This window comes from Argiope bruennichi, chromosome 6, assembly GCF_947563725.1.
Source record: "Argiope bruennichi chromosome 6, qqArgBrue1.1, whole genome shotgun sequence".
In the NCBI taxonomy this organism is placed as follows: Eukaryota; Metazoa; Arthropoda; class Arachnida; order Araneae; family Araneidae; genus Argiope; species Argiope bruennichi.
Window position 1 is genome coordinate 125,437,141 of NC_079156.1, and position 25,238 is coordinate 125,462,378.

The following is a 25,238-nucleotide window of genomic DNA, read 5'->3' on the forward strand; positions in this document are numbered from 1 at the left end:
GTTCTGTTCTAAAATAATGTAAAACAAAATTGAATCAAAATTCAATATTTCATTAGTTTATTTTTGCAGTAGAAAAAATACAGATACTTCATGATTAAAGGTATCTAATGTCAACGTACGTAATGGAAGAAATTTATCAAAATTTTCAGACATTCAAAATGGAAATAAATAACACTTGATAAAAGAAAGCAGTAAAAAGTTTTCATGAAACCTTTTAGAAACGAAACTACCTTTGGACACTTTTATTTAACCTTTTGTATATGTTATATATATATATAGAACATTGTAATTAATTTTTCACTTTCCTCCACGTGAGCTAAATTTTGAAATTTTATATTCATGTATTTTAGAAATCAATAAACTATTTTACAATATTTATAGACTAGCAGACCTGGCCACTCGTTGCTGTGGCTAAGGTTTTTGTTATATTACATAGTAGTAAACTATTCAAGGGAAACGGTAGGAGAACACCAGTCATGGGGACCACCATGCTTTTTTACACAGATGCCATTTGTAAAAAAACAAGGGGACATCCATGATTGATTTTCTACTACCGTTGATATTGAGCAAAAATCAATACAAAAAAAAAATTTAAATTTCTTTATTTTTTGTATTTAAGTTTGTAACAAATGAGTACATTACAAAGTTGTTAGTAAAAAACACGTAACACTTAAACTTATAAATGAGGTAGGTAGGGCAGATAGTTTTAAATCTTTGACAATAATAATGTTTATTATTTTGAATTATAAATACTTTTAATTTCAATTTAATTTAGCACTAATCGGTGCATAATATTTTTGGTTAACCTGTCTTTAGCTAACACAAATAGATTTGACGGTTTTCCTGCACGTGAACATGCAACATATAGTTGCCCATGAGAAAAACATGGATTTTCCAAATCTAAACCACAAATGGACATTGTTTGGCCTTGAGACTTATTTATAGACATGGCAAAAGCTAAACGAATTAGAAACTGTAACCTTTTGAAGGGTATCGTAGATTCTGATGGTATCATCGGAATACGTGGCAACAGGGCCACTTCTCCTTTAAACTTTCCAGTTAAAATGGCAGCTTCATGTATATTTCCGGTGATCTTTTTGATGACCAAACGCGTACCATTGCATAATCGAGGTGGATTCAAATTACTCAGCAGAATAATAGGTGAACCAATCTTTAATCGAAGGTTATGTGGTGGCATTCCAGATATATCGAGTGAATTTAAAAATTCAATTGGAAAATTTATACTATCATTTTCATCAACAACAGTATCGATTGATTTAAAAGACATCAGATCGCCTGGTAACAACTGTTGTATTTGGAAGTTAATTTCGTAAACATCAACATTTTTGGCTGCCAAAATAGCCCGATCACTGAGCCAGTTATGATTCAAGTAATTACTCTGTATATCCGGAAAAATACTCTGAATCAATTAATTTTTTCCCTGAAGAACAGTGCAGAAATTGTCTGGCAGTTTAATTCATTGCGTATTTGGTTGCAGTTCTATTTTACCGTTCCCAATATCTAGTAATTGTTGAGAAAATATTTGTGCTGATGGATCATTTTGCAATTGTACGCGCATGTTTATGGCCAATCGAAGTGTTTCAACACTTCGCCATAAGAATGATTGTTTTAAACATGCATTTTAATTAAAGATTGTTGAACAATGAAGCACTAATAATTAAAAAGCAAGAAGAATTCCACTGTATTACTTTTACTATAATATGAATTCAATTTATACTTCAGTCTAAAAAACACGTGGTCGGCTATGCTAATACCAAAAATTGAAAAAGTAAGAACAATTGAATTTCATTGTATTGCGTTTACTAAAAAATAAATTTAACTTATACTTTAGCCTCAGGAACACATGGTGGTTATGGCATTAAATTGTAGCTTATGTGAAACGTTGGTACTTTTAACACAGCGCCATCTGTTAGAATACTTACTCAATCCAGTCAACAGATACCACCATCTGTTAGAATCGCTTGGAGCTGACAGATAATTGTGACTGTCAAATAATGAACAAAGTTGTTCCTTCTTAATACCTTCCTTCTTAATATAAACCCTTTATGATGTATAATAAATCCTCTAACTTCAGTGATACAGATTCTGGCTTCCTCAGCTTAAAGAAAAGATTTTTTAAAAAAAGTTCTATATTCCACAAATGAAGTTGCCATGAGATTTATTCCGTCATTGATACATTTTTCTGTTGCAATAATTCAAAATTCATTTACAAAATGAAATCAGTTTCAGAAACATTTATTAAATAAGGATAAGCATTGTAGCTGAAGTGAATGATAGCTAAGTTGATGATAGCTGACATAACTTGATACGTACATGCAGTTTATTAGTAAAGAAATGAAAAACTGAAACGATTATTGTAACCATTTTTTATTATCATATCTTTAATAATTTATATAAAAAAGATTACATTTCATTTAGCATACAAATGAGTTAATATTTTTTTATTATCCGATTAGAGGAACTTGTTATTGGCTCGTTCACTTACCTTTTTTACGATATCCTTAACAAAAGAAATAAAATCATTTAATTGAAAATTCAATGAAGGTAACAAATGTTATCGCCGTACAACATTTTTCTTAGTAAACAGTCAGATAAAGAATCGGAATTCATTCAAAACGAAAAGTAATAATTATCCGTGTGCACCTCCAAGTATTTTTCCAAACTTCTTTATAATTAAAAAAAGCAGAATTTTAGTATGTTATATTAATCAGTGATCCGTTAAAACGTTTGTAATTAATCATTTTCAAATAAAATATCTTATTTCTGAGAATTGCCACCGTGCACAGTAATACAAAATTCAAACATAACATCGTGATACTTTATCCGTTGCAACGTATCAAATTTATTGTATGCATTAAAAAATAATTGTGGAAAATGATATCTTATTCCTGAGAAACGTTTTCGGATAGGATCATCAATAATTCGAACATTAGGATTCGAAACGTAACGCAAATGCGTGGGTTTCTCTACGCCAGTTGGGATAACGCTATGCAGATTAGAAATTTTTAATTTCCTTTATTCTGTTTTATTTTAATTCAAAAGTACTTAAGAATGAATCTGAAAGATCGATTAATTAACAATGTTTAATTTTAAATGCATCAAACATTAAGAAAATAAATAGAATCGTTTCAAATAATCAGCCGAAAAATCTTAAGCCTAGCCTCATGACTGTTTGGGGGAAAAAAACTGAAGCCGTACTCATTTGGCGGTGGGGAAAATGAAATGATTTTTTGGCGGGAAAGTTAGTTTTTAATTAATAAATAAAATTCTAATTAAAAATTCAAAAAAGGGCTATCCTATCTTTTAAGTTAGATCAAACTGCACACGGTGTGCAAATTTGATTAAAATCGGTTAAGTAGTTTAGGAGTCCATCGCGGACAAACAACGTGACACGTAATTTATATATATTAAGATTAATAATGCGATAGATTATATCAATTAATTAAGAAATATAATTGTAGTTTGACTCTATACTCGTGTCGCCATCTGGGTGTGAACTTCATAAACAAATTGATTTTAGAATGTTGAATTATTGTAATAATAAATTATTACACTGTAAAATAAAAAGTAAAATTAAAGGAATAATTCCTCGTCCTTTATCACTGGTCCAATGTCGTCTATTTTTATTTTATTTTTTATTACTATTTTGAAAATTTATGATGTTCCAGATGTCTATTCAATAATCATTTGTCCCCGAACATTCTTTTGGAGAGATATTTTAAAAATGTTATTTCGGGGGATTTAAAGGGGAAAAAATTCAGAACAGATTTCAACAGTTTCAACTACTGAACCGATATTATAAATTTTTTTTTTCATGGAAAGTTCAAAATTCCTAAATACATCAACAGTAATCTCTTGGTCTTCTGCAACCCTCTGTTTTCGAAAGATATCGAAAAATGAAACCTTGATAAGCTCTCCAGCTTCAACAACTGGACCAATTTTACCAATTTTATTAGGTAATATTTTAAAAATAAGTAGGGAGAGCATAAAATAATCTGTCCTCCAGCCCCAATGAATTATCCGATTATAATAATTTTTATTTCATATGAAAGCTTGTCACCTCTAGATACGTCAATAATGACCTTCTCTCCCTTTTGAGAGATATCATAACATAAAACTCAGATAGTTCCGCTAGTGTCAAAAGCTATACTGATTGATTTCACCAATTTTATTCACCATTTTGTAAGAATAGCTAACCATTACAATTAGTTATTTGCTTAAAGTTAAGTTTAATTTAAAATGGAACGGGAACTCGGGCTAGTTTCAACAATTCTTAACAAAACGTTTATTTTTTTAATGTATTTGTGATTTCTTTATTCTAACTATTATTTTATAGCTTAACTATTCATTCATATTAGGAACAAAAAAAAAGAGAAATATTTCATAATCTAGTTAATTTTAGCAGCAGATATTTTTTCTTCAACATTTGTTAGCTGGTACAATTTGACCTTTATCTAGGACAAGTTATAATAATAAAGACAAAATTTAGAATTATTTTTTCTATCCCAATCTTTTATTAACTAATGTACAGATGGCATTTGGTAATTATTATCATTTGCTATCGTGCTTGTATGCCACTATCAAGTGGTATGCAATAAAATAAATTGAAAAAATTTGTTAAACAGCCAACATTAAAGTCAGTCTGTATCAGGACGACATTTAATACATTTACATACGAATATTGTTTTCCATCACAAACATTCTATACACTCATTTTTCTTCTTCCGAATAGTGAGATGAGGCTATATAATATCTTAGCTTAGGGTCAGAGCGTTCCTGTTTCGAAACCGATTTCGACTAAAGAACCACCCTGTTAGCAAGAATTGCACTAAATAAAGGGGGCTTAACGCTTTCCCCCTTGATGTGGCGTGGAAGGGATACAGGTGACGCCACTCTCGTCCTCTACCTGCTGCTCAAATTCTTCAGTTTGTCCCAGAATAAATAATTCAAACCTTACTACATGTTAATCTAATATAAGAGTTGCTGCATCTATCTCTCCAAACTAGCACAAACCACTATATATGTTAGTTAAAAATATTTTTGACTCTTTTTTCCCCTCTTCTGGATTGTTTTTCTTGAATTTAACTTTTCCTCCTTATCTTCCCAACTTGTTTTCATTTCTTATTATTTATGTCATAATATTTTCTTTCCATTCCTTCTTTGCCAGGTGGATGCCTTCAAGATTTTTTTTTAAAATTATTTTTTATTTACTAAGTGAGAATCTGTTAGACTCTTTCAGAGATGAATATTTAGGGAGTCAGGATCTATCTTTGAGGGGGGGAGGGATGTCAATATTTAAAGTAGAAAATTTGGCTGTATTAATAAAACGCAAATCTATATATCTCTGGTAAGTTGTATGTAATATGCCACAAACTTACCCCATGACATGGCTCTGAATATTTTTATTGATTTATTAAAAAATATTACAATTAGTAAAAAAAAAAAGGTATTTTTTAAAAAGTAAATAAGTAAAAACCTTCTTTAAGAGATCAACTAACTTATCTTAAATGTAAAAAAAATGCTTAAAAGAATCTAACTCCTTCAATAGTTATTGTTTAGATAAGATTAATTTATTATTTGTTAAAACAAGATTTTTTCTTATAATTCGAATTACTGCACAAAGAATTATTTATCATTAAAAAGTATTTTTTTTATAATAAGTTACAAATACACAAAAAATTTCAACATTCATATAAAAGCATATTTATTCGTATAAGTATAAAGTAATAAATTTATTTCATTCAACTGTATTTCAAAAATTGATGACACTGAGAGCTTTAGGATAACTACATCAATATCGTTACAATCAAATGTCTTCGATTTATATAATTGTTCTTCTATCAAATCATTTGAGTAATCCCAATAACATTGATATAAAAAGTGATGAAATAATATCATGAATATCAAAGTTTTATACGTCAACAGACAATTATAACTTAGGGCGTTTGTATATTAAGCATAACAAGGTATTAATGTAAAAAACAAAAACAGAAGCAACTTTTTAAAAACATGTAAAAACATAAGTATAAAAGCCATTAATTTGTTTTAAATCAAACGATAGCTTCGCATTCGCTAAGACAGTTCATTTCAAATCCCGTCTTGATTTTAACTGTTCAATGAAGTTTAAAAATTATCTCATTATTATTTATGGAGTTATAAAACTATTCTTTCTTGTATTTAGATGCAAGTCTCTTTAAATGATTGAAAATTAAATTTATCTTGGTTCACAATTTCTTCATTTACGGAACTGGAACATGCATCAATTTCATTTTGTAACTTGTCGTCATTAAACGCATCCTGGTCTGGTTTTATTTTCCGTTCTGGATTGCCTCCAGTTGCATTTGAAGATTCCACATAAGTATCTTTCTTCGCTGGATTTAAATTCTCTTGGAGATCTGTTTTACTTCCTGTGGTTTCTTGGTCATATTCTTTGTTCTTCATTTCTGAGTTGTTTTCTCCTGAAGATTCGAAAGAAGCTTTCTTTTTCATTTTAGAACTGTTTATCTTTTCTTTTCTTTCTTCCTTCATGGCATTTTTCCATTTTTTCAATTCTAAATTCTTTGTATGTTTCTTACTTTTCAAATGCGAACTGGCACTCTCTGGACCAGAAAAGGCTACGTTACACAGCTTGCAAAGAATCACGTCATCATCTTCCTGTACTAAATACTGATCCGCGGAACATTCTTTTGACATTGTTCCTATTATTTTCAGGTGATCGAACAGTTCTTTTTGCCTGAGTGATTTCTCGTGCACTTTGCTAATTAAATGTTGGTACCATGGACTGACCCCGGTAAATACTTTCTTGCACTCCAGACATTCGAACTCATGAGTTTCAGCAATTCTGTCGTCATCAGATGAACCATCAGATCTTGGAGGACCGGAATAAGCACAAGCGCCCTCCTCCTCCCCTGAGTGAGCTGAAGCATCAGAAGGAGAACTATTTCCAGAGGTCTTCCCTACAGCGATTGGAGTTCCCTTTTTGGATCTCATTTCCTTGCGTTTCTGTCTTAGCTTTCCGAGGTTGATGTGGCCATCTTCATCTTGAATTTCTTTCAGAAGTTTGGAAGCCGCCATTTTTTTGTGGTGAATACTACTCTTCAGATGTTGCTCTAAAGACTCAGGGCCCGTGAAGTCCTTCTTGCAAGTTTTACAAACGGCAAATGGTATTTGATCTAGAACATCTTCATTGTCTTCTGCGACATCTTCTTCTAATTTTTTGGCTAGTTTCTTTTCAACCTCCTTCTTTCGAACTCGCTTGAGGTGTTGACCGCTTTTCTCGTGCTGCCTCAAAGGTTTAATGCCCGAAAATGTTTTCTTGCAGACTTCGCATGTAAATTCTAATTCGAAATCAGAATCTGAACTGCTTGTGTCAAAGTACGGATTTGTATTATTTGAAGTAGAATTTTCCTGTTCTTTTTCTCCAGAATCGTCATCATTCTGAATTTTCTCTGTGTTGATATCAGCCATGTTTTTCCTAAAACAAAAATAATCATTTTTTTAAAGTTTTTTTTTCAAGTAGTTGAATAAATTTTCAATGAAATCAAAATAAAAAGTTAAATTTCATTTTCACCGTTAATCTTAAAATCACCGTTTTTATTTTCTCATATACGAAATATAGGAAAAAGTATTGTAATTGTCAAAAAATTTGAACTCGAGATTTTGACGAATCTCCACGTTTCAAACCTCCATGAGTTCGAAAAACGCATTTCTGGAAAATATCTGTCGTCTGTGGCAAAGACAACTCCAACACGCTTTGAGTAAGACGGATGAAATTTAGTATACAGTTTTTACACTAAATTTGTAAATTTCTTTCAAATTTGAAAGAAATCCGTTCAGACAAAGTTTGTCTGTAGGGTTGTCCAAATATATGTTAGCATGATAACTACAAAACTAAGAGAGCTAGATGGATAAAATTTTACACATAGATTTAACATATATAGTATAGACACCTTTCAGATTTTGAGTCTTATTCAACTAGGGGTTTGTCGTCTATTGGCCTGTTCTCTCAGAAACATGTGAACGCCGTAATTCAAAAACTCTTTGACTTAAATATATCAAATTAGATATGGGAATTTGTGACTGCAAGTGCAATTCTGTGTCAATTTTTTATTTCAACCGATTTGGACCACAAATTTGTGTTTCAACCACAAATCGAATGCTTTTGGGTATTATTAATCTCATGCCAGGGATTAATCGCCAAAAAACTCGCCAGGGATCACACGATAGGCCCAGAAATTCATATCAAAAGATTATATTTCGAGCGCCAATGTGATACAAGCCGTTCTCTGGAATAATACCTTTATTAGAGAGTGTGCGTGAACTCTCGCTTGTTTAATGTGTAAAGCATCCACTAATTACTAGAAATTTATGTTGTATCACTACATAAATATTTAAATTCAATAAAATTCGATTTAAAAAAACCATGCTGCTCATTGAATAATGTTTACATTGCAAAATAACATTAAGAAAAATCAGAGACAAAATTAGTACACAAACATTTTACTAAATGCATGTAATAAGTGATCAATGCAAAATTTTATACCTGATAGAAATGGGAAAATTTCGCTTTGAAACTTCTGGAATATTTTTTAGAACTCAATAAAGCACAAGAGAAAAGCATACTGCAGAGCGAGAATAATTACTTTTCTAGCAATTATGATGGCCATTGGTCAATTGTAATTATAAATGGCAATGGCCAAGGAAGACAACAATGTTCTTACTCAGAGGCAGCTTATAGTCTATTTAACCCTTTATTTGTTGTCGATACTTACGGTTAAATGGTACAGATATCTTCTCAATAAGTCTTTTTTCTGGCAGCATTCAAAGAAACAAACATACGATCGACAGACTGATACATAGAAGTGCTTCAGCTGATATCTAGACAGCACTAGATATCAGTTGGAAGCGGAAATTAAAAATCTTTAATTAATAATTAAGATAATTATTTTAACTAATTAAAAAATTTCCCCTTTTCTGGGATTATTCTGCATCAAATCTTGCCTAATGATGCAAAAAGAGAACTGATGGTAATAAAAACTGGTAAACAGAGAATTAAAACTTAGAACAGGAAACAATAATTAAAGAATCTTCTTTTGTGAGAATACTTGAAGAATTTTCTCCGTCTTTCTTAATTTTTTCTTATATTCCTTATCAAAATTCCGATGTTTTAATGCAGTTGAAGGGAAAAAAAATAATAAGGAATTACACACCTCTAGTGCGTAACATCGTTACCTGATAATGTTTTAGGCTTAATTCGTTTGTCTTTATAATAAGATGTCTTTATATTTAAGAATTTACTTTTAATTGTATGGCAACGATATCGTACACGTAAAAATATATGTAATATTGACGCAATACTCAAGAGTATAAAAGCATTAGCTAAATCAGCAGAAATGGTTACCCGAGAGCTTTCACTCATACTCCCTCCCCGCATAAAATTTTGGATTTTGGGTAAGCTTGCAAATGACTTAAATGATATTGGGAACAATAGTTACCGAATATTGATCTTACTAAATCTATCGTGTGGTCCTCGGACGATTGTTTTTAGCCATTAATCCCTGGCATGCGATTAATTGTACCAGAAAATAGAATTTGTATTTTAGACATGTGTTTTCTATCTATAGGAACCACATTTTGAGACAAAACTATAGTTATAATTACAAAATCACATCTTATATTTAATTTATTGAAGTCATTGTGTTTTTGAGTTATAGCGTTTAATACTTGTGAAAATATAGATCGACAGGAAGCCAACCACTCAAAGGATTTTGTTCCAAATTCGTAAGATATTTGCAATTTAGATTTTAAATATGTGCACCAAATGTTATCCGTTTAGAAGTCTTTGTTTTGTAGTTATAGTGTTAACTTACATCCGGGCAGCCGGAGAGGTAGACTGCCTCTAAATGGATTTCGTTCCAAATTTGATAGAAATTATAAATGGGGTATAAAAACCGTATACCAAATTTCATCCGTCCAGCTCAACATTTTTGAGTTATCTTAATGAGAGACAGGAATAATACCACAGATATATTTCTTGAACTCAGGTCGGAAATGCAGAGATTCGTCAAAATATCGAGTTAGTATTTTTTGCCGATTGTAATACTTTCTCCATACTTCGTATACGATAATGCATCCACAGTGCAACTATGAGTATTTTGAATCTAGGATAATTCAATGTGCAAGCCAAAATGATATATAAATAAGATAAAACGAGATATGTGTGTCTCTGTATATCTGTCAGTTTTTAGGCTTTTCGTATAATAATTAAAAAAATGGATCCATCTATATGGACTGTTATCCATCATGGTAACACTATTTCAGATCTGATTGTCACAGATTAACTAACGAAAGTTGAAGTAGAAAATATCATGTACAATAGGAGAGTGCTTAAGAAATAATAAAAAAATTATTATTTATTATTTCAAATTACTGTAATTCAATTTACTGTAATGTAAACATATAATAACATTTGTTTTATCTTCAAACAGTGAGATCTATTCTGCCCATAGTAATCATTAACACTCATGTCAAAATTAATAACTAAAGCCGTTTGAAACATATAAGGATCCAGAAAAAAAAGAAGAAAAAACAATGCCGGATACAAAATTAAAAAAAAAATATCGAAAGAAAAATATTAGCAATATTCTTTTATTTGGATTGTGATGGGATAATATAATGAATCAGCATAAATATCATTTATTCATGCTTCAGTTTATTCGCATATACCACTTTAAACAACATGCACACGAAACAACCATTTTAAACATAAAACACATTCACGCATACATCCAGAATAGAAGTTAGGATTTGGGCATCCAAAAATGGTTTAGATAAAAAAGCGGGGATATTTTTAACTTCTACCCAACATTGCAGACGGCAATGGACGATTATATATAATAATAGGAAAAATCAGAAATTAATATTCTACCGATTTATTTCTTATTTTTAATTACATCTTAAATTACCCTTTAAGAACTTTTTTTTTTGCCGTTTTATTTTAATATTTGTCCAAAGATAAATGTAATATTAATATGATAATTGTTATAGACTGACTTAATTTTTAAATGTAAAGTATATATAATCGTTTAAATCCGTCTACAGAAGATGGACCTAGAACTTTCGATTTTGTTTCTAATTACTTCTCGGATGATAAATACTCTTTAAAAAAGGATTTTTTCAAAATTTCAATTATAAAATGAATTAGAATTAATCAATGTTTTAACACTTCCTTTCAATTAGAAATATATTATTGTTCAAAGGCCATTTTTGCACCTTTTTATAATTCAAAAAAGAATTTTCTAGTAATACCGGTTATTTCATATAAATATTCCTCTGATTTTATTACTTCTTTTGAAAATATTTTTTGTTATATAGGGTGGTTATAATTAAAGTTCCACTTTGAAATGGTCATAAAAGGAAAACTACTGGATACAATAGTTTAAAAGAGATCACGGGAATTTCTTTTCTGCAAAAAAAAAAAAAAAAAAAAAAAAAAAATCGAAAGCTCACTATCAGGAGAAAAATTGCGCTGTATGCAATATTGTCAAGCAAAATAAAACATGAAGACACCGGTTTCAAATGTGTTTAACTGCTTGTGAAACGTATTACAAAGTATGTTCAATATGTGTTATCTCAAAAGCATATTTATGGTGATAATATAGACAATTTGGCGGAACTTAAAGATGCTGTTCACCGACATGTGAGTAACATTCCTCCTGATATAAGCTACTGTTGAGATTGCAGTAATGCGATTTAACTTGCTTTCAAAAAATGGTGAACACCACATCAAATATGCTTTGTAACACGTTTCAGAAACGAATCAATACATTTTGTCCTATTTTTCTTAACAATATTGTATATAACGCCATTTCCTCCCCTAGTGGTAAGTTTTTGAATCCTTTTTTTTTTTTTTTTTTTTTTTGGCGGAAAAGAAATTCTTATGACCTTCTTGAAACCATTACCAAGTTTGATAACATTTGGTGCAGTAGTTTTTCTTTTATGACCATTTCAAAGTGGAACTTTATTTATAGCCACCCTGTAATTTACAACAATATAGACAGTACCGATTTTTCGTTGTTTTAGCAAATGGATTTATTCATATGCGTTTTGGAACAATGTTAAAATAATTAATTCGTGAATTAATCATAGTAAAGTAATTAATTTAAAAAATAATTATTCATTACAATAATTAATGTTTTCCCTACATTTATTACAATCTTATAATTATGAGCCAGATTTGAAAATAAAAAGGAAGATAAAAGAATTAAGTCGAAAGGTTGATCATTTTAAGATGTTTCAAACTACAAATTTAAATTTCTATAAATGTTTTTTTCTCTGTAATAAATCAATTATTCGTATAAAAGATAACTGGTTTTCAGAAAGGAAAAATCAATATATTTTGGAATACAATTTCACAACAAAGATCCTGTGATAAGAAGAAACAGGAAAGTGAAATAAACATTTAATCTTGCAAATTTAGTAACATTAAAATTTTTTTTAAAAAAACTGGCAACAATAATGAATTTCTTTTAGGTAAAAGTTGAAAGATTTTTAAAAGAGGTTTTTAAAATTGCTTGTTTCTGAGTCACCACATTATTAAAATACTCTACATCGCTCATTTTTTTATAACAACGAAAAAAATGTCTGACCAGGAAAGTGGTCAATTATTTATCATTTAAATAACTGCGCATTCAAAATCAAAATTTGAATTAGTTGTTTTCTTTACTCATTTCGAGAATATTCCTCATCCTTTAATGAGTGACAAGAAAGGTTATTTTTCTTTGTAATTCGAAAAATGTTCCTTAAATGCATCATTCGGAAAAAGTTCCTTGTGCTTCGAAACATTCTTTTAGTGTAAATTTCCATGAAAAAAAAATATTTGAAAAATTACTGTGGTTGCAAAATGAATCACTAAATTGAAGTAATTGTACGGCAAACGATTTTACGAAATATCGTTTTCATTAATTTTTATTTATATTTATCAGCATTATTATTAAAGGAATTTTCAGGGAAAATGGAACATTCTTGACAAAGAAATAGCAAAAATTACCGAAATTTTAATTGAAATTAAACATAATTATTTTCAATAAAATATATCATTTGTAAAATTTACTATGTTAAAAAAAAGTTATTTTTTTCTATGAGCTGTAGAATGAACTAATTTGGTCTTAATAAATGAACGAGTTAATATTTTTATACTGTTTTATAAAGAATGAGCTTTTCAAAGCAACAAAAATATTTCTTTATTTAAATAGCATGAAAACATTTCTTTATTTATGTATTTCTCGGAAGCGGAAATGTTTTGTGATGTGATTATCTTCAATATGTAATTAGTTTGTCCTGAAAATACAATTTTGAATAAATATTCTTCAAAATTAGTATGATAATTGCGTATAAGTTCAATAATTATACTGAGTGTAAGTTTAATAATTTTATAAATTTTTATTTTAGCAAATTAAATAAAATCAATATTTATTTTTTTAATTTGCACTTGATCATACCATGTAACTTGGCATATCTGAAAAAGACATGACATTTTTTATTGTAAAAAGCCTCTTAAAAGTGTTTACTGCACTGAAATAAGTAAAAATAGATTTAATAGATACATAATACTTCTAAATAGTATAGCGCAAAATTTCACAAGAATGGCATAAAAAAGAATTTTACATATATTTTATAATTTCTAATTAATTGACGTTTTGAAAATAATTTCCTAATTGTTCAAACTCCTTTTCACTATAACTTTAACTCCTAAGTTGCACGGACAATTTTTTCTCCCGTGAAACCAAAGCGTCGAATTTGCAGATTTCTTTTTAAAATTATATAAGTTCCAAATACACTCTCACGCTCTCTCTTTTTTACTTTCTACCTTTTTCCGGTTCGTTACACCGTGCTCTTGTTATGAGTTGGACAAAAACAACTTGAAAAAAGATAAAAGTTGGATTATTTCATTAAAATTATGAAGAATAAAAAGTATTAAAGAATTCAATGCCTGTTTTTTCAAATCCTGTTTCACATATGTATAAATAATTTGAAACAAATATCATGTTTTGAGAAAAAAAGCGAAATATTGTATCGTTCTATCATGAGAACTTTTGTTAAGTATATTTTTTTAATTTCATATACGAACTTCTGGCTTTTCATTATTTTATACATAATATTTTTCTGTGATCGTGAAATGTTCGATCGTGAATTTTATTAGGTTAAAATTGAAAAATCAATTTTTCTTAGAGATCAAATTGTCCTGATTCCCCTAAATATTACTATAGATAAATTATATCCCATGCAAAAGTTATGTGAATAATTACATGGTTAGAATGCTTCATATTTTTATAGCAAAAATTCCGGGTTGATAAGTGCATGATTCTTCATGACACAGAAAATTACTCAGAAGCACTCTATTTATATCATAATACCATTCAACTTTTAGAAATTTATTATTTATTTGAAAACCGTTATATAGGGCAGCCACTCTTATCATGGCCAACTGTTAATTTCATAACCGTTAGAGATAAGCATATACTTCCCGATCGGAAATGAGGATGATTTAAAATACTACTAGCCGCTTTTGGCGACCAGCTTGTTCCCCCAGATTTTTTACTTTTTAAGAAGCTGTTACATTATTAATACGAAATGTATCTTTTTAAATTTCTCTTCGTTATTTGATTCCATTGAAAGACATAATTTTAATTGAATCAACTGTAAACTTCTATGGGTGCTACTTAAAACGCGAATGTGGTACGGAATAAAAGCGTGAGTAAATATCCTACTTAGAAATGAATGTCCAAAGAAAGCATAAATCTTGATATTAGCTTTAACATTGGCAAAAGCACGCAGTTGAATGTTTTGATGATGAATTTGAATTTCATATTATTAAAAGCAAACTGTATCTGAAATTATATATAAAAATTGTTAAAAATAATCAAAATAAGAGTGCTTTTTCCAAAAAATTTTCGCAATACTTTCTAATAAAAGTGTTATTCCGGAAAATGCCTTGCATGGCATTGATACGAAATATTGGCCTCGGTGTGAATTTCATTATTTTTACTGAGTCTATTTTGTGATCCTTGAAGAGATTATTACCGATTAATCCCTGGAATGTGATTAAGAGTATCCGAAAATCGAATGTGTGTTTCAGAAGCGCATATAGCACTTGTAGTCACAAAATGCCATAACAAATTTGATAAATTTAAATGTATGTTTTTGAATGATCACATTTACATGTTTTTGAAAGTACATACCGACAGACGGTCAATCTTTTCTTGGATTTATCTCAAAATTTGTCAAATGTTTACATTATTTATGTTAAATCTATGTACCGAATTTTATTACCATGTGAGTACATGATGTTGTTTTGGTTTGAGGTTTTTGAAGCTACAAAATCCACGGGCAAAAACCTGGCTTTTGAGGCATTAAGTTTTCGCTTTTATATCTATATTTCTAGCTAGCGAACGAATTCGTGATTAAAAAAACAATCGTTTTCTAAATATTGGCGCAATCTGATAGTCACATGATTGTTTCAAACCGGTTTTAAATTAATTAAGACAAACAATTACTTAAAAAAATAATAATGTTCTAACAAAATAACATGAAATTTGCAATAACAGATTTCATTTTCTTTAAAATCTAGCCTTCTTCGTTTTGTAGCAATCGTGTTAACATATATCCCAATAGCCGGACAGACAGAATTCCTCTGAGCGGATTCTGTTCCAAATTTGACAGACATCTACAAATTTCGTGTTAAGACCATATACCGAATTTCATCAGTCTGGCCCAAAGCCTTTTTGAGTTCCCTTTGTCACAGACAGACAGACGGACTAACAGACAAACATTTTCTAAAGATATGTTTTTCGAAATTCAAGGAGGTCTAAAACGTGCGAATTCGTCAAAATCTCGAGTTCGATTTTTTGTTTGATGGTTACTTTTTTTATACTACGTATTCAAGAACGTAAAGTACGAAAATGAAATTGATATCAGTAGAAAGACATTATTTTTTAGAAAAATTAAGCAAAGGTAATAGTTTGGAAGATATAAATATCAATTTCCAAAAGCAAATCAGAGCGGTTATGCATCTAGCGAAAGTAAATTATTTTGCGCTCTTTTAGACTTTGACGCTTATTTCTACACTTTTGGTTTTTTCTCCTCATGTTCGTTCCTCTGACTGAATGCAATTTTTGGTGACATACTAAATCTCCTCAGGAGAATTTTTCATAATATTTTGTAGCTCCATCCATTAGCTAAGCAAAAGTTTGAATTGATTGCAGCTGTAAAAACATTCAATGAAGAGTTTGAAACCTTCAAATTACGGTTTGCTTACATCTGACTGTTGCCACTGAGCAATATTGGAATGGTAGTTACATAGTTTTGTTATTTTAAAGTTGAATTCATCCATTTTATCGTATATACCAACTATTGTTTTATCACTAGCAATTTCGATTTTTAAATCCAGAAAGGTAGCCTCAAGTTGATTTTTATTTGTTTCCGTTAGAATTAAATTTAAAATTAAAGAAATTAATTAATTAATTAAAGAAAATTTAATTAAAAATGAATTTCCTAGAAATTACTGTAATGCCAATTTTTTAATTAAACAAGGCATGGTTTGGGATTAAATCTTTGGCTTAAATAAAAATAAATCTTTCCTTGCACCAATCTAAACTCTAAAATTTTCAAAAATCTAATTTTCTCACAAGTTAACAGGATCAAAAGGGTTTGCAATAATAAAAATTCCTATATTGAAGCATCAAACAACCTCATTAAAAATTTAATTAAAAATGAATTTCCTAGAAATTACTGTAATGTCAATTTTTTAATTAAACAAGGTATGGTTTGGGATTAAATCTTTGGCTTAAATAAAACTAAATCTTAACTTGCATATTAGATCACTCAATAGATGGAGCTGGGAGCCTACAAGTTCTTACCTAATTTTACTGTTAGTGTATATTAAAAAGCGGGGATCACAATCGATAGCTTAAAATTTCCTTGACTGCTGATGGTAGGTTCTTGCCTTTTCATTTTCCCGTTAGTGCTATTTTATGATATTTTTGTCTATATTGTTATTTTTGTTATTGTATTTTTACTTTGTAGTGGTTATTTCCTTCTAATTTGTTGTTTTGTATTTTCCTTTCTGTTAAAATGGTATATCTCTTGGGCCTAATTTCAGGGGATTTTCGGGTCACGAGGAATCATTATTAGACCTTTGTCTAGATTTCCTCACAGAAAAAAATCCCTTTCTTTGAATCCCTGCCTGAGGGTGACCCTTGAAAAAGTTTTCAGGCCGGATTCCTTTTTATTTGGTTTAATTTTTATTTGGTTTATTTGATTTTCCTATTAACTTGATTTTAATACTTTTGTATCAATTCATCTGTGTTTTAGAAATAGCTGCAGTTGCGCTCTCTAAATACTATGAAGTTTCTTTCCTTTTCAGGTTTTAGTTTGAATAGGTAATAATTTTTAATTGCGATTTCGAAACTGTTTTGTTTCGTTTTCATTTTAGTTTCCTTTTCAAACTATTCTTACTTTAGATTGGTTATATATATATATATATATATATATATATATATATATATATATATATATATATATATATATATATATATATATATATATATATATATATATATATATATATATATATATATATATTATTTGAATCATTAATTAGACTGCTGAAAAATTTACGAATTATGCCATTTTTATTCATTTCCCTGCCCTGTATATTATAAATGATAAAATATTCATCGTACCCGACATTTTAAAGGAAAATAAATATCAGTTTTCTGTGATTAAATAGTTATGAAATTTGCAATTTCATTGTTTTAAGCCAATCAATGGCAGTATATCAGCTAGTCAACCGCTGATTAATTAGTTATCTTACTCGAAGTTGCACTGTTGAAATGATTTAAAATAATATAAAATATTGATATTCAAAGCTTTATAACCAGGCCGGTTTCGGTCACAGAAGAACTGAATTTTTTTTTTTACTATATGAGTGAGTCAAAATATTTCATTAAATATAACTAACAAAACCAAAAAACTGATTAAAAAGTGAGATTTCCAATTTTTTTTCAGAAGTACATTCATTGACTGACGAAATAAACTTAGTCCTTAACGTCATTTAAAGCATTTTTCTTGTAGGAAGTATATACTTATCTCTAATTGCATAGAAAATAGCTATTGAAACACGGTTAAAGCGGATAATTTATATCATCAAATCTTTTTCTAGAAACATATGTCATTAACATTCAAACAATTGAATTTAAAAAACACCATTGAATGAATTAAGATTTGCAGATTAAAGATTTATGGTAGTTTGGAATGTAAAATTAATAATTCAGAGACAAATATACAAAGAACATAGAATGTATACCCCCAACTAGTGGTATATTTATTATTATAAAATATATTAAAGTACATGTTTAAAGTGAATATAAAATATCACAACTTTTAAAATTTTCTTAAACGGGGGTTAATTTTTTAAGAGCCACCTTTGGAGATCAATTTAGTCGAGGGAATTATTGATTTTCCTGGCTGTATTTTTGCTTCTTATTTATAGGGTAAAAAAAATGAAAAAGTGGCCAAAGATAAAACAGAGAAAGATAAGAGCTTCGAAATGAACGATACTTAGTGGTATTTTGTGGAAGATAAGAAATGTTTAAAAAATTAATTTGCCTATAATTGAAACAGATCTCGTATCTTTTTTAATATTTACATTTATACATTAAGTTTTAAAAACCAGAACAAAAGATCTATCTATATATAAAACGCTAATACATGTTCCACAGAAATCGAGTTTATTACTAACTGACTAATGGCAACAGTTAAATATAAACAAAATATCGAATTTCAAACTGCTTCATTCATAGAACATTTTTACAGCTGTACTGGTTCAAAAGTTTCACTTATCTAATTAATGGAGCTGCAAAGTATTGTTAGAAGTGTTCCGGAGATAGTTCGCCATATCACCAAACAGGACATTCAGTCAAAGGAAAGAAAATATAAAAGAAATCAAGAAATAGGCTTCAAACAAAAAGGCAAAAATAGACTTAATCGTTGCCAAATAAATAGCTATGATAAAATTTAAGATTAATGTACGGTTTCTAGCCAATCATGTCAAAATTGTGCCAATCGTCCAAAAACTCTCTAAAGATGTGCAAATTCGGATATATATACCAGAAATGCTCGTAAAAAGGACTTGTCTACGGAAATTTATATTCATATTTCTTAAAATAATTATCTTATTGAAATATAAAAATGCTTTTGTAATATCTTAAGAATTAAAAAATTACCTTTTTGATTATATAAATTTCATTTTCGTACAATTTTTCATTTAACTTTAATAATATTTTTAATTTAATTTTATGCACTATCCGAAACAATATTTTTAAATGCCAAGATAGAATTCAAGCTCTCCATCAAAACATTCAAGCCAATTATTGAATCAATAGTAGAATTTCGACTTCCGCTTTCATAATATATTCACTTTGTAATTTGCAATAAACTGTTTTAATTGAATTCATGTGTTTTAGTAGTATCAAATTACAAGGTGAATTATTTTTTAAAGAAATGCATCCCATATAAATAATTAACAGCCGAAAAACCGAATAATCTTGGCGAATAAAATGGTCGCCAAAGGCGGATAATATTTTTAAAGCAGAAATAATATTATAAACTTCTATTAATAAAATCAAGAAAAATATTCGACCATGCCCTCCCCTCCAAAAATGATTTAGTCATTTGATGAATTACTTAAATAAATTGCTCAACAAAGTGTGTATATTATCAAATAATAAGCTTGAAATCTGGCATTCTAAGTAATGAATCTTTAGAATGACTAAGCATTCTTATGCAAAGTATTAATATTTCCATCATTTCCTAGATGTTTCTACACAATGCCAAATGACAAACCAGGAAAGTATGAAAACTTTGTTTTGTATAATTTCAATTTTCCTTTTCCGTATTTTCGACAAAAAAATATATTTTTAACACTTCTGTTTTTCTATTTTTATAAACTAATTTTATATTTTTGTAGAATGCTCATTCTTTTAAGTAAAGGCCTTATCATGGCTTTCTCTTCATACTTTACTTAAATAGCATTTGAAATTTTACAGAAAGACTAAATACTGCTTACAATGACGAGGAATGTATGTCACATATTTAGATAATTCTATTTTTTTTCATGCTTTGCTTAAAAATGTCTAGCGTTTTCTGGAATGCTGGCCTTTCATAAAATACAAAATAATGAAGATAGTTTATTGATGTAAACAAATTTACAATGCTTCTTTTATTTTAGAAAGCAATCATCTCACATTTTTACTTCATTGTATTAGAAGTATACAAAGAGAAAATATCGCAACCGTTAAAAAATTCGAATCTGAAATTTTGGCCCACCTCTCACGCTGCAGACCTACCTAAATTCGAAAAAGTATTTTAAGAATTATATCTATCTGTCTACAAATAAAATAACTCAACAAACACTTTGAGCTAGACGGATGAAATTTGGTATATGTAATTTACACCAAATTTGTAGATTTCTATCAAATTTTGAGCAATCGCTATTATTATTTAAAGTCTGTTTGTCCGACTGTCCGAATACAAGTTAACATGATAACTACAAAAAAACGGGGAGACAGCCAGATAGATAAAATTTGGTAGACAGATTGAGCATATAAACTGTAGACATGTATCAGATTTGGAATCAAATCTGTCAAAAGGTAGGTCGAATGTTGATCGGTACATTTGAGGGCATGTAAAAATGCTAATTAAAAAAAAACTAACAACTTAGGTTTTAAAATAAAATTTAATTTGTAGCTCTAGCATCTAATGTATAACCAATATTTGTGCAAATATGTCTAAGAAGGGACCGTCTGTCCGTTTGTATTTTCACATGTATGTAAAGACAATACAAATACTCAACGTCTTAAATAACTAATATTTGGTGTGACTTTAATTGCATTTCTATGTAAAATTTTGGTTTCAATTGGTTGGAAAAAATGGCGCCCAAAATACAGATTCAATTTTCAGGTACTTGTGTATTAACCGCATACTAGCAATTAATTCCGAAAGATCGCACGCTAATTAATTTTCGTCAATTGCTTTCAGTTAATGATACACAAATATAGATTTTTTTAGATATTAAAAAGCACACTACTCTCATGTAAGAAGCTCTGAAAATAAAAATCTGAGCACTCATGGTTTTCACGGTTTTGCCTAAAGTTAAGGAAGGGGATAACACATTTAATAGAGATTATAAGAAAGATAGATTATAAGAAAGATTTCTTTCTTTTTTTTTCGTTTTTGGTAATTGTAGTTAAAATATTGTTATATTTAGAATTCTTGTAAAGATTATGAATAAGAACAGTTTTTGGCATGGCTGCCAAATAATACAACTTTTATAAGTTGACCTTGAGTAAATATAAATTTTTTTGGATGGCTGCCGAATAATATGGCTATAGTAAGTTGCCCATTAGTAAATACAGCACTTTTTCAAGCATAAAGCCGTTTTTGAAGCGTTTGTTCCTTACATTGATTATTTTTATAAGGCTTTATTTATTTATTTATTTATTTTTATGCAAACTTTAAATCGACAACGTGCTTTAACGAAAAATGAATATTCCATTTCAAAAATTGTTAAAAAAATATCTTATCAGCTTAAACCTTATTAATCTTTGTAGGTTTTATATTAGTTAAACAAAAGAAATGTTTATTTTGCTTTTATTTTTCAAGGGATTTATTTTTATTTTAAAGGGTGTTTTTCTCTTTTATGGCAAACTTGAAATAAGCAATGAACTTTAAGGAACAATTTATATCTCAAATCGGAATTTAGTAAAAAAACTTTTATCCACTTAAAACCTCATTCATTCGTGTAGGCTTTATATTAATAGAACAAAAGGGATGATGATAACAGAAATACCACATAAGATAATTCCCAATTATTTAAATTCTAAGGAAATAATTCGTAGTAAATTATTAATATAATAAAATTCCATTTAATTCTAATCGTTTTGCCAAATATCATAATAACAAGTTAAAATAAGAAAAAGAGTTAACACTTCATTCGAATAAATCATTTCAAAACATAAAATAAAATTTATGATGCATTTACCTTATTAAAATGCTGTTATCCGTCTTGTGATGGTTTCTTTGTCAAGCTCGGCGTAAAACTGATTGAATTGATCAAAAACATGTGTATTAAGTAAGAGATAATTTCTCTGTTTTTCAGGAAGTTGAACTGAAACCTGATTCCTATTCTATTATGACGTCATGTTGTAATCGCGCAATCATCGTAACAGAAAGATGGAAGGATATCTATTGTTCAGTTTTATTTTTAAATCACTGTGTTTGATACTGAAATAGAATGACGAAGCACATGATGATTTAAATACGTAACACTTCTAGTAATGTACATAATTATTCTGATGATGTAAATACAGAATTCTTCTAACATACGGGACAATTCTAGTTTTGTTTTCTTGCTTCGTGTTGAGTTTCAAATTAAATGTTCTGTATTTTTTCCTTTTCTTTTTTTTCTTTCTCACTCCTCCCCTTTCGCTTAAAAAAACCCACTAATTTATTTTTAGTTGCATTTGAAATCACCTTCTGAGGAAATATAAGGAATATTTTAAAACAGACATTATTAAATTTTTATCATGCTCGGCTGACGAGGACAAAACTCGACTCGGCAAGTTTAATAAAACCAAGGAAGATTTAATAAATATACAGTAAGTGAAAACGCATACTATGAGTGAATAAAAAAAGACGAGAGGAATGATTTTTGCAATAGAACATTGAATCGCAAAAGCATAGGGTAACTGGTACATGGAATGGACCATATTCATTTCTAGTGAATTAAGCAAAAGAAAAGAAAATACCATAGAAAATACAAAATTCAAGTTTACAGGAATATATATAGGCAACAAGACGTTTGACCCAGATGGATTTAATGTGCATCAGACCTACTTACAGTATACATATGGTACCATCGGGTTTCGAATCTGGAAATCTTCGGTCGCCACACTGAAATCTAAGCACAAGCCGCCATATAAAATAAAAGAAAAAATAACTATAAACTGCTTACGAACTCCACTGAAAAATTTCTTTGAGTGAATCGAAAGAGATAATCGGAATAATTTTTGCAGCAGAGTACTAAATCGCATACGCAATGGGCGACTGGTACATACAATGGTTCATATTCATTTATAGTGAATTAAGCAAAAAAAAAAAATTACACTGCTTGACAATTGCTAAGGAACAAGTGATTTATGCAAAATTGGGTTTCATACAACTCTAATAAAAATAAATTCAAGTTGAGAGTGCATGGTAGACCAGGACTCATCATCTGTATAAAAGACATAGCATACAAGCTCATGATTCATACGAAAATTCATGCTGTTTGATGTTTGACCCAAAGTAGTGCAGGATGTTATAAAAGTTTTTTCTCTGAAATTCTGTTCGGTTCTTGCAATGATTAAGAGCAAAATGTCAGCAAGACATCATTTGAGTGCCTACGATCGTGGACGAGCAGTTGGACGACTGGAAGTAGGTCAAAGTTCACCAGTGTAGCTGCTGCAATGGACACATCAAAGAGTATCATCTCGCGATTAAAGAAGACCGCTGAAGGTGGAAATGCTTTGCAAAAGTATTCCGGGGTTCGTGGTAGGAATTCCACACCTTTAGAGGATCGTTATGTAGCCCTCGTTGCAGAAAGAAACAGAAATTTAACTCCTGGCCAGATAGCTGCAAACATTGCAACCGCTGCCGGTACGCATGTTTCTGCAAGAACCATTTCACGGCGATTAAATCAAGTTGGTTCGTTGCATTCCGCTTCAACCACACTATAGTCATGAGAGATTACGCTGGTGTAAGGAACATGATGGTTGGGATATCCAAAATTGGTCTAGAATGATGTTCTCATACGAATCTCGTTTCAGTGTGACAAGTGTTTCTGGCCATCAACTACTGTGGAGAGAGCGTGGATAGCGTTATGCACAACAGTTTGTTAGTAAACGTGAATGGTACGGCCCAGGTGTGATGATGTGGGCAGGCATCATGCACAATGGCAGAACAGCGCTTCACATCTTTGAGCGATAAAGCGTTATATCGCAATGGTATTGCAGAGAGGTTATTCTGGATCATGTTCATCTTCTTAGGGGTGCTGTAAGTCCCGACTTTTTGTTTATGGACGATAATGTGTGGCCACACAGAAGCTTTGAGTGATCGGACACACTGCAAAGTGAAAATATTGTCCGTATGCAATGGCCTGCTTACTCTCCCGACCTAAATCCCATTGAACATACCTGGGATGCTCTTGGCAGACGTGTTTCAGAAAGAACCATCCCTCCCCGAACAGTGCAAGAGCTCAAAATCGCCATGAGAGAGGAGTGGGCAATAACCCCCAAGAACTCCTCGATAGTTTAGTGGAGAGCATGGAGAACAGATGAAAAACGTGCATTAATGTCCGTGGTCATCACACATCTTACTAAAGTACTCATGTCTGCGTCATTCTGATCTGAAGATCAATTTTTGTGGGGCTATTTGGAAATCATCCAAGGAGCATCTTTTTTATTTTTAAGTTTTTAATTCTTAATATTCTTTTTCTTAATATCTGCACCATTTTGCACTGTGATAAATGCACCTTCTCCTTACTAAACATGTAATTAGTTTCATTTTTTCAATCATTGTCTATATTTAATTCTTCCGAAAAACGTAACTATTCCTTAGCAATTGTCAAGCAGTGTATATACCAGAGAAGATACATAATTCATGTATAAAAGAATACAAATTCACAATATCAGAACAAGAAAGTTGGATGGATAACTACATGAATTGCACCAGACCTCAAGGTTTTTTGTTTTTTTTAATGCTTCTATATATAAAAAGCGCTAACGCACGTGGCACAGAAATCGCGCTTATTATTTATTGTCGAATGGCAACAATCGAATAAAAACAAATCATTATACGAGTTTCAGATTGCTCAACTGAATGTTTTTATAATTGCACGGAATTCACCACTTCGCTCAGCTAATTAATGGAGCAATGAAATATTATTGTAAATTTTCTGGAGATGATTTTCCGTTTGTCCAAAAAGCTCTTTCAGTCAGAGGAAAGAAGATATAAAGGAAATAAAAAAATATATGCATGAAATAGAAAATTAAATCTACGACAAAAATCAGCTTAGCCTTCTCCAGATAAGTAATCACTATGTTTTACCTATAGAAATTGAT

General features: G+C 29.9%; 1 protein-coding gene across 2 annotated transcripts in view; it reads right to left on the reverse strand.

Annotated features, from left to right (window-relative positions):
* Positions 1-5,708: 5,708 nt before the first annotated feature.
* LOC129971058 (zinc finger protein 354A-like) overlaps positions 5,709-25,238 on the reverse strand; it is a 31,029-nt gene continuing 11,499 nt past the window's right edge. The window contains exons 1-2 of one of the 2 annotated variants that reach the window (XM_056084527.1): positions 22,121-22,237; positions 5,709-7,495 (exon numbers count right to left, since the gene is read on the reverse strand). In XM_056084527.1, the coding sequence (XP_055940502.1) occupies positions 6,199-7,488 (1,290 nt within the window). In that variant the 5' untranslated portion in view covers positions 7,489-7,495; positions 22,121-22,237 and the 3' untranslated portion in view covers positions 5,709-6,198. Of the gene's footprint in view, positions 7,496-22,120; positions 22,238-25,238 lie in introns of those variants that run through there. The other variant, XM_056084528.1, reaches the window with a different exon arrangement.